Source organism: Coturnix japonica, chromosome 23 (genome assembly GCF_054131305.1).
Source record: "Coturnix japonica strain WE chromosome 23, WE-NBRP24, whole genome shotgun sequence".
NCBI classification, from domain to species: domain Eukaryota; kingdom Metazoa; phylum Chordata; class Aves; order Galliformes; family Phasianidae; genus Coturnix; species Coturnix japonica.
This window is the reverse complement of record NC_140685.1, coordinates 5,941,624-5,951,260: the sequence shown is the minus strand read 5'-3', so window position 1 is coordinate 5,951,260 and position 9,637 is coordinate 5,941,624. Positions and strand designations below refer to the sequence as shown.

The 9,637-nt window shown below is 51.7% G+C and overlaps 1 protein-coding gene across 2 annotated transcripts in view; it reads left to right on the top strand.

Annotated features, from left to right (window-relative positions):
• Positions 1–757: 757 nt before the first annotated feature.
• The window catches only part of SLC38A10 (solute carrier family 38 member 10), a 30,248-nt gene continuing 21,368 nt past the window's right edge, over positions 758–9,637 (top strand). Inside the window, exons 1-6 of one of the 2 annotated variants that reach the window (XM_015879949.3) lie at positions 758–996; positions 1,595–1,712; positions 5,119–5,164; positions 6,727–6,820; positions 7,663–7,806; positions 9,121–9,245. In XM_015879949.3, coding sequence (XP_015735435.2) covers positions 898–996; positions 1,595–1,712; positions 5,119–5,164; positions 6,727–6,820; positions 7,663–7,806; positions 9,121–9,245 — 626 coding nt within the window. In that variant the 5' untranslated portion in view covers positions 758–897. The remainder of the gene's footprint in view (positions 997–1,594; positions 1,713–5,118; positions 5,165–6,726; positions 6,821–7,662; positions 7,807–9,120; positions 9,246–9,637) is intronic. The other variant, XM_015879948.3, reaches the window with a different exon arrangement.

The following is a 9,637-nucleotide window of genomic DNA, read 5'->3' as shown; positions in this document are numbered from 1 at the left end:
GCACCACAAAGCAGCCAGCTCTGCTGCCTCAACCCCAGCAGCACCTGGAGGGAATTAGGCAGGCGTGCTCCACCTCCCTGCAAACCTTTTGTAGAGCAAATTCTTGTGGTTACCCATTGCAATTGCTGCAAATTATACAAGCCTTGTGTATTTTGTTCCAATGGGAACACGCAGTTGGCTTGCACCGCACCGACCTGCCACCATGCCTGCAAAGCCTGTGGGTGGTGGGCATCCCTTTATTCCTTCCCTATTCCTTAAGGGTTGATCCTTTGCAAAGCCTCTGCACCCCATTGGGAAGCATCGCACGTGGGCTTTGATCCACCCCAGCCTGAGCACCATGTGCATCACACACACATGCACACAGCAGCCAGATGTGCACACATGGACCCATGAGCACAGCAAGGAGCCGAGCCCAGAGACTGATTGCATTGAATGTACATGCGTGTGGATTGAATGTACATGCGTGTGCATGCATGCACCTAAATGCTTGTGCATGCCTGCATGTCCACATGTGCATCCGTTTATTGTTTAGATGTGCTTTTGCATGCACGAGTGTGTATGTGCATGACTATAAATGCATCTTCCTGACTCTTGGATGCTGCTCCTGAAGTTGGACCCCCCCATTTCCCCCCGTGCCCGCAGCACTGAAAGAAAGCAAGGACTGAAAGCAGTCCTCCCAGAGCAGTGTGAGCAGTCCTCCAAGGCGGCAAGAGTGCCGCTTTAGGCCGCTCTGCCCCTCTCGTCTCGCTGCCCGGAAGTTCCATCGGAGCAGCGGAAGGCGGAAGTGCCGCTGTGGCCGGTGCCGGTGCCGCCATGGCGGGTGGCTGAGGGGAGCGGCGGGGCGGGGCGGAGGGGCGGCTCCGGGCTGGGCCCTGCGGGGCGACCCCGCCGTGTGTGATGGCGGCCTCGGCTGGATCCAACTGGGGCCTGATTATGAACGTGGTCAACAGCATCGTGGGGGTCAGCGTGCTCACTGTGCCCTTCTGCTTCCGACAGGTGAGCTGGGCCGGGCTGGGCCTTGCTGTGCTGGGCCTTGCTGTTATCACGGCCCCCTCGGTGTTATGGGGGCAGCCCGGGGGTCCCGGAGCTCTGGGGTGGGGTGTGAGTGTTGTCTCCCCCTCCTCACCTGTCCTGTAATGCAGCTCAGTAATGACTGTGTGCTATTAGTGCTTATTGTGTGTGTAACGGATTGGACTTTGTGCTCAGGTGTGGCTCTGTTGTTTACATGAGCTGCAATGGGATGCAATGAGCCCTGGGGATGCAGCGGTGTGTGGTGTGAGTCACGGCATCGTTTCAGGTTGGTAGGGAGATGTCTGAGGTCATCGCATCCAGCTGTGCTTCACAAATGGCTCCTGGTCACACCTTAATGCTGGCACAGCTGGCTGCTCCGTGTGGTCCTCAGGCTGCAGGAGGAGTTAAATTGAGCTCATACATCACTTTGTACTGGCTGCAGGGAGAACCCTGAGCAGGCGAAAGTGTGGCTGAAGATGGATGGGGGGCTGAGGGCAGCAAGGGATGGGAGTGAGACCCAAAGTGCCTGACTTTCCATCTTGTGCTTGTCTTCTAACCACACCCCTCCCCCTTTCCTTTGCAGTGTGGCATTGTCCTGGGAGCTCTGCTCTTGATTTTCTGTTCTTGGATGACTCATCAATCCTGCATGTTCCTGGTGAAATCGGCCAATCTCAGCAAGCGCAGGACCTACCCGGGCCTGGGTGAGAATTTCCAGCTCTAGGGCCTTGCTTTTTTTAACTGCGGTTTTACTTTGACCACTTAATTTACAACTTTCATACTGATATTATTGGAAAAGCAAACCATTTCTTGATGTCGTTTTCAATTTGTGTTTTGTTCCTCTGTCAGCCTCTTCCCCCTGTGCCATGTCCCCGGAGGGATACGAGGGTTTAATTCTGCTCTTGACAGCGAAGTTAATAGGCAAGGAATTGTTTTGACTCTGCAGGGCAGGGGAGGAGATGCGGTGCTGACTGATCCAAACCCAAGTTTTCGGGAGCTGGCGTAGCGGGTGTCTGGTGTAAATTATCGGTCTCAGCATGAAAGCCACGAGCTTCCCCACCCAGCGTGCTGCTGAGGACATTGGGTTCTGCCAGCAGAGCCTGGCATGGAGCTCGGGCTGCCTGGGTCTGAGCTGTGTGTGCATTTATGGCAAAGAAGGGGGAGCGGAGAGGAAACAGCGTGCAAAGTTCCAAGTGGCCAAGAAAATAAAAACATCTGCAAGATTCATGTGTGAGGTTTTGGCAGCGTCTGCCTTTGCGCGGTGCCAGCTCTGGCCTCTGCTGTGACCTCTCTGCTCGTTTTAACTGAGCTGGGGAGCAGGAGGAGGTGGTTGGGATCCTGTGCTCTCAGCTGTCGTGTGAAACAAGATGGGTGTTGACTTGGTGTCTCTTGTTTGGGGAAGTAGAGCATTGGCTGGCATCGCTTTTTGTAGAGGAGTTAAAGAAGTGCGTGGGTCGCTCGGTGACTGTGTTGTTGACATATGGATTTCCACCGTGCTCAGGATGCTGGAGGTTCTGTTACTAAGCTGTGCATCTTTAGCCTTTGCTACAAGCTAAAAAACAGAAAGATTAAAGAGCACTGTGGCTTTAGCAGCCATGCTCATGCCCTGGAAGCAAAGCAAGGCTTGATTAGTGCAGAGCTCTCAGGTGGTGTCTGCCTTGGCCCAGCCCCTCCTGTCCCAGCTGTCTGTGCTGCTGCTCCCTGCTCTGACAAGGAGCCTTTGTGTTGCCACTTCCCTCTCACCCGGGTACAGAGAGTCCCCTCCACCTTGGAGCATCTCCCAGGAAGAAAGGGGTCCTCTGCGCTTCCCGCAGCCAAGGGGCTCGAATACACAGAGGCCAGTAATGCTTCCCAGCTTCCTGCCACCTCCTGGCAGGCGGGCGCTGGCACAAAGAAGTGCCTCTGCTCCCTGCCTGCACACTGGGAGAGGTGCCACCTCGAGCAACCAGGAGGGAACGGCGCTGGGAGGAAAGGCAACGTTCCTATAATGCATCCTAATGCATCAAGGTTGAGCAGCTTCACACAGACAGCCTTTGTCACCGTTTGCTTGGGCCCTGGTACATCTGCGAAGAGATCCTGGCAGCCCCCGCAGCTGATTCTATGGGAGGCTTTGGCAGGGTTTAAAGATGGAAGAAAGTTTTGCAGTGTAACTTCAGGCAGCCGGCCCCTTCCGGAGGAGCACTGAGAGACAGCGTTCCAGCTACAGAAGAGCCAGGCTCGTCACAGGCTGAGATCCGGCTCAGATGTTGTCTCCCTGCATCACTGTCTGTGTGAAGGGTTTGGCTGTCTGGAATCCTGTGCTCTTCAGCACTGCTCTGTGTGGAAGGGAAACACCTTTGAAGATGCCAAGCAAGAAGGGAAGCAAGAGGCAGTTCCCAGGGATTAATGGGTTAATGTGTCCCCTTGCAGCTGCCAAAGGGCACCATGTGTGTGTGCAGGGCCCAGCAGCCTCGGTCAGCTCCTTACAGCCACCAGTGCTGGGATGTGACCTACACGTGGCATCTGCTCTTGGTTTGAAAGAGCTTCTGTAGTTCTGAGCAGGTTCAGCTCTGCCCAGCTTTGCTAGGCACATAGAGATCCCATCCTAAAGATGTTTTGCTGTATTTTAGGGTCACCGTCTCCTTCCTCCTTCACAAGATAAAATGCTCCGATTTTTCCCGTGTCATCTGCCATAAGGTTTGAAGGCTTGCTTTCATTAGAGCATCATTTCAGAATAGCTGAGGAAACAGGCTGACTCTCAGCACCTCGAGCTTCAAAACCAGCAGCAGCTGCGACGTTATCCGGAGATACGCTTCTGTGTGCTGGGAAAAGGAGCCGGTGGGATCGGTGCCGTAGCAGCGATGGTTCTGGAGGTCGATCTGAAGCATCCCCACTCCTCTCATTGCTTCTCCTCTCACACCTCTCCCTGCAGAGTGGCTGAGAGCTGGAGGCCAGGAGCTGCATTGCTCTGTGCTGCAGCCGCCACTGTGCTCTGCTTCCTCCCCGTCTGTCGTGGAGCCCTGGGCTATTTTCAGCGCTGCCCCACATAACAAAGCCGGTTTATTTTTCTGCTGTGGGTCTCCCGCTGTGGTTTTTGTTGTTGTTGTTATGTTGGGTTTTTTTTTTCTTTCCCCTCCGTTCTGTGGCAGAACGTGTTGTTTCCTTAATGTTTTGAACTCAAGCCGAGCCCAAAGAAAATCATCGTTTGTAAGTTAATATTTAAAACTAACAAAAGGAGCTTCCAGAAGTGAGGAAAGTTGGTTTTGCTGGTGGGCTCCGGGGCTGCGTGCGGTGCCTCGGGAGCAGACAAAGGCAGCCCAGGGGGTGGTGGGGTGGGTGTTGGAGCTCTGCAGGACGCTGACAGGCGGGCACTGCGGTCTGGTTTTGGAACTGGAGGTCTCAATTCTACCCAGTGAGATGGAGCTAAAAATACGTACGGTTTTCTTGGCTTTTTCTTCTTAAGAACCCCCCCCTTTTCCCGATGATTTAAAGACTACTGATGGCTTTCTGCTACGAGCTACAACCCCAAGGATGGGAGGGGGAAGAAGCCTCTTGGCAGCAGCCCTTTGGTGTGGGCTGTGAGTGCTGGGTATTCTGGGGATGGGATTGAGCGTTCTGGGCACCGGCTCAGCTCTCCCATCCAGCAACGTCAGGCGGTTCAGTTGGAGTGGGAAGATAAAAATAAAAATGCGCCTGTGATTGAAATTTTGCACTGCAGTAACTTTTTGCCACACAGCATCTTCTACACGCATATTTTCTCTTCCGCGCTGACTTTCTTTTAATGGTTGCCATGTGTGGATGCTACTTCACGCTGCCTTTCTTTTTTTTAACATAAAATAAGTGGGGGGGGGGGGGGAGAAAAAAGGAAGAATAACCTGCGTTCTGCCTCTCCTTCATCTTTATTTCTCCCCCTGTCTTATGTGGTTTTCAGTTTGTGGAGGGCACGGCTGGAAAAGAGAATGGGTCGGTGGGAAGGGAAAGCGGCCCCCAAGCTCAGTGCTGGTGGCTTCCTGCTCAAGTGCCCTTTGTTACTATCGTTGATTAATTTTTAACTGATGTGTGTTCCACGTTCTGGACCTTTCTTTAATTAACTGCTATTTGTTTGTTTTTCTTTTCCCTCTCTTATTCCAGCATTTCACGCCTATGGAAAAGCAGGGAAAATGTTGGTGGAAACAAGGTAATCTAGTGCTTTAAAGCTGGAATGGTTTGTCTGTCCTTAATGAAGAGCACTGCTCTGTGGCATTGCTGTACTCTTTTATTACTCCCCCTGCCCACCCTGGTCCCAAAACTTTTCCTTGCCACCCGGAACTTGATCATGAAGGGGAATAAGATGCCCATGTGGCTTCACCTTCTGTGCAGACAGGAGCTCTGGGTCATTGGGCTCAGAAGCTGGAGAGCGAACTCGTCTCCTGCTCTGCTGTGAACTCGTGGGCATGGTGCTGGTGGCTGCTTTCCAGGGGTGGGATCCCTGCCAACATTGCTGGGTGTTGCAGGGGAGCATCCTGTGCTGTAGGTGCGCCCTGGAGCTGCCTGGTGCCGCCTGCACCCGGGTGCTGGGGAGCACCTCATGTCAGGGCCCTGTCCCTGTGTCAGCATGAGAGCTGCTGGGCTCCTGTGCCTCGTGTGACCCCAACACCAGCAGAAAATCCCTCCCAGGTCATGTTCAGAAGCCCTGATGGGCAGTGGGACGGTGTTACCATGCTGCTTTATCCAGAAGAGTTTCTCTGTTGGAGGCATCTGGAGCTCTGGGCAGGCAGTGATGCTGGCTCGTTCTCTGTTCCCATCTGCAGATTGCTGCAGAACACTAAAAATACACCAAATATTTCTCAAAAGTGACTTGTCCATGCAAGCAGTTGCTGTAATTGCCACGGGGATGCTATAATTGGAAACGGGAGGGAAAGTGGTCCATGCAATCATGAATGGGAGGAGAAGCAGTTCGTACTACAATCTTCTCATTAAAGTGTGGTCCATTTTGTGGAAGGAAGTTTGAGAGCTGAGCCATTACCAAGGCTTTCATGGTAGGCCCTTGCTGCAGGGGGTGCGGCTGGGAGGACCTCTTGCTGATTCTGTTAAATGTTTTTCCAAGAAATAAAGGAGTTCTTGCCATCCCTAAGGTCTGTTTCTTCTGTGGCTCCAAACAGCAGTTAAACCGATGCACGTGTTGTTAGCAGAGCCACGTCTCTGGCTGAGATGTTGCTCGTGGGGGAGAGGTGGATGGAGTTTCCTTGGTTTTAGGTTGCTGGGGCTGAATGCAGATCTGATGGCCTTAGCCAAGCTGTTAAGAGCCATCCTCCACTCCGGCTCCAGCAGGGCTCGTTCTGATGCACAGCCCCACTTCATCCCTGTCGATGGAGGACTTGTTTTGTTTCTTGCCAAACGTTTCCAGCATGAGACTGGTAAAATCTGGGTCTTGTCTCCATTGTGTCGTGCTGGAAAGTTGGAGTTAAGGAGTGGATGTGCTCTGAAGCAAGGCATGCTGAGGCTGCTTCACCCCTGCAGGCGAGCGAGCAACTGCCTGCTTGGATTTTATTTTAAGTCCCTTTAAATGTACTCTTTGTATCCTCTGGAAGCTTCTTGGTCATTGGGAGAGTGCAGGAGGATTGTGAGCAATCTGCAGCTGTTGTGGCTGGGCTCAGTGTGCAGCCCCCCAGCCCGTGTCTGTGCTAAACCTGTGCTGAGGCTGCGTTCCAGGGTTCCTGCTTCAGCCTCCTAATCTCTCCATACTTTGTTGTTTTGCAGCATGATTGGGCTGATGCTGGGAACTTGCATTGCTTTCTATGTTGTCATTGGTGACTTGGGGTCCAACTTCTTTGCCCGGCTGCTTGGATTTCAGGTAAATAAATCCTTGCTGCATTGCAGCTGCTGTGCAGGCAGTGGTCCCAGTTCCCTTAAATGGAGCAGTGTGTGCTCAGAGGGCCACGATCTGCTCCGGGGGCACCTCCAGGGAAGCTTTAGTTGCTCATAAGCATAGGAAACAATCAGATGTGCAAAACCTCCCTTAAGGCACTGCCAGCAAAACGCATCCCTTTAGTACTGGTCGCTATTAATTCTGGAGCAGATTAACAAAGGAGATACGATGCTTCAGTCCTAATGCTTTCCCCTGCCAGGTAGTGACAGACAGTTCCTCTGTGTGAGCCCGTACCCCTCACACCCCTCTGCTCCTGGCGGGGCCGTTATCTGCTCCTCCTGATGCTGCTAAGCTCTGATTAAGGGACTGTGAAGTTAAAAAGATGCGTTGTGGCTGCAGCCAAATTAGGTATTAAATATTTCCAAGCATTCCAGAGTGTTCTGCTATAATAAATACCAATGTGAGGTTTTGATTAATTTTCTGGATCAGAATTTTCAAGACTTCAATCTCCCATTCCCCGAGTAAGTTCAGTTTTTATTTAATTGCATGGAAAATACTCAAATCACTTGTGTTGGATTAGTGTGTAAAGCCCCATCCCCCCACATCCCCCCCCACCCCAATACTTCCACTTTAGGGTGGACCTGTCACGCACTGTGCAGAGCAACAGTGGCACCCAGTGACTGTCTGAGCTAATCACAGACCCAGCTATAGAAATGGCAAGCTTTCAGCATTAAGTCTTTAAATACCTATAGAATTGCATCAGGGAGTTACTTTGCTAATTTGGTGAGGCATTCTGAGTGTGCTCTGTGTTGCTGGTCCCATTCCAGGTGTCTGGCAGCTTCCGCATCGTGCTCCTCTTCGCCGTCTCCCTGTGCATTGTGCTTCCCCTGAGCCTCCAGAGGAACATGATGGCCTCTATACAGTCATTCAGCGCCATGGCTCTCATCTTCTACACCGTGTTCATGTTCGTGGTGAGTATTGATGATGGGAGTTTTCCCCACTGGGCTGACGCAGGTGTTCATGGTGTGCCCTATGGGGACAGCTCGCAGGTGCAAGGCTCAAGTGTAATGTGTCCTTCCTGATAAATAGCACTGATAGGGCCTGGCACAGCGGCTGAGCTGCTGCCTGTGTTCTGTGCTCATGGGAGCACAGAGCAGGAGCTGATGGCAGATCTGTGTGCCACTACAAAGCGATGGATTGTGGTGGCGAGCAAATCGAATTGTGGTTTCTTCTGCTCGCTGCTATCATACAATTTAGAGCTCCGAAGTTGAAATCAGAGGATGGAAGATGTGGGGAAAAGTGCCTGGAAACACAAGGGCTTTCATCGTGCTTTTGTGTTTTGCCATGAAACCTCAATGCTTGTAATCTGCAGAGGGCAGGCACTTCTTGTTGTGAACACAAGCGTGTGCTTTGCATGCTTCTTTTGCAACCCACGGTGAATGTCTTGCAGGCAACAAGTGGTTGCGTTTCTGCTTCTCCTGCACTGGAAACTTCCTAAGCTCTCAGCTCTGACACATGGAGCGTATTTCCTCAGAGATTTTTCTAGAAACGTTTTCCTTTCCTGAGATAAATGGATTATTGACCATTTAGATCAAGTCGGGTAAGCTGAGGGTTATCCAAAGCTCGCTCTGTTTGGCTTGGCCAAGCTTCGTTGTATAGCACCATGTACGGAGAGGTGGAGACTGATGCTCAGGCTGCTTGATCATGGAGCCCCAGCCCTGTCTCCACCAAATTTCAGGCCTGGAAGAACTGAAACAAAAGAAAGAAAAGGGAGGAGTGGAAATTCCACGTATTTAACTTTTTCTTCTTTTTTTTTTTTAAAGTAGATTGGGCTGCGTTACAGTTCTGAGCTGTAATGAGGCTGGAAACTGTAAATGAGTGTTTCACAAAACTACTGTGTTCCAGAAGCTGCGCCTTTAAGAAAACCACAACATTTCATGAGAGTTGGCTGCACTAAAAGTAATCTCTGGGGATTAGAAAACCCCTATTCAGGCGATATTATAAACAGGCATTCAGACGTATTTACCTTCTGTTTCCTGTGCAACCCAATGGCTGCCAGCTTCCCTGTCAGTGGCAAAAGAGCCCCTGTGCCTGAGCTGGGTGCCTTGCTCCCCTTGTTTTTGTGAAGTTTCTCCCTGTCCCCACTGAGCTGGTGGGGGATCCACATTTGAGAGTAGGCCATGGTACAGGGGCCACTGCTCTCACTGAGCTGCTGTGTGCTGCCTTGCGTCCCAGTGCTGGTGTTCCTGCTGGATCTTAACCCCTTTTCCTTCTCTTGGCTGCAGATCGTGTTGTCATCCTTCAAGCATGGCCTCTTCAGTGGGCAGTGGCTGCAGCAAGTTAGTTACACACGCTGGGAGGGCATTTTTCGCTGCATCCCCATCTTTGGCATGTCTTTTGCCTGTCAGTCGTAAGTACCCACCCTTCCCACTGCTGGCAGTTGTGGTGTGCAGAGCATTTCTGTGAGGGTGGAGGGACATAAGGATCTGCACGGGATACGTACAGTCTGTTTTCCTATTTTATTTTAATCCAAGTATTTTACAACCTGCAGAAGTACAGCATCTCTCTCAGTTGTGACCCCGTTTGTTACCTAGGTTGGGGAGGGAGCTGTGTTTCACTTGGGAGTTATTGCACTTAGGCAACGTAACATCATTTGGGCCAAACAGCTCCGCAGTGTAATGCACGTTGCTTCTGGAACAGCTGCATAAGCAATGGATTTCCCCTGTTTCTTGTAGAGAATGAATCAGTACCAGGGAGGTACACCAGCTGTGTGCTCCTAAGGGCCCTTGCAGGGTGATGCAT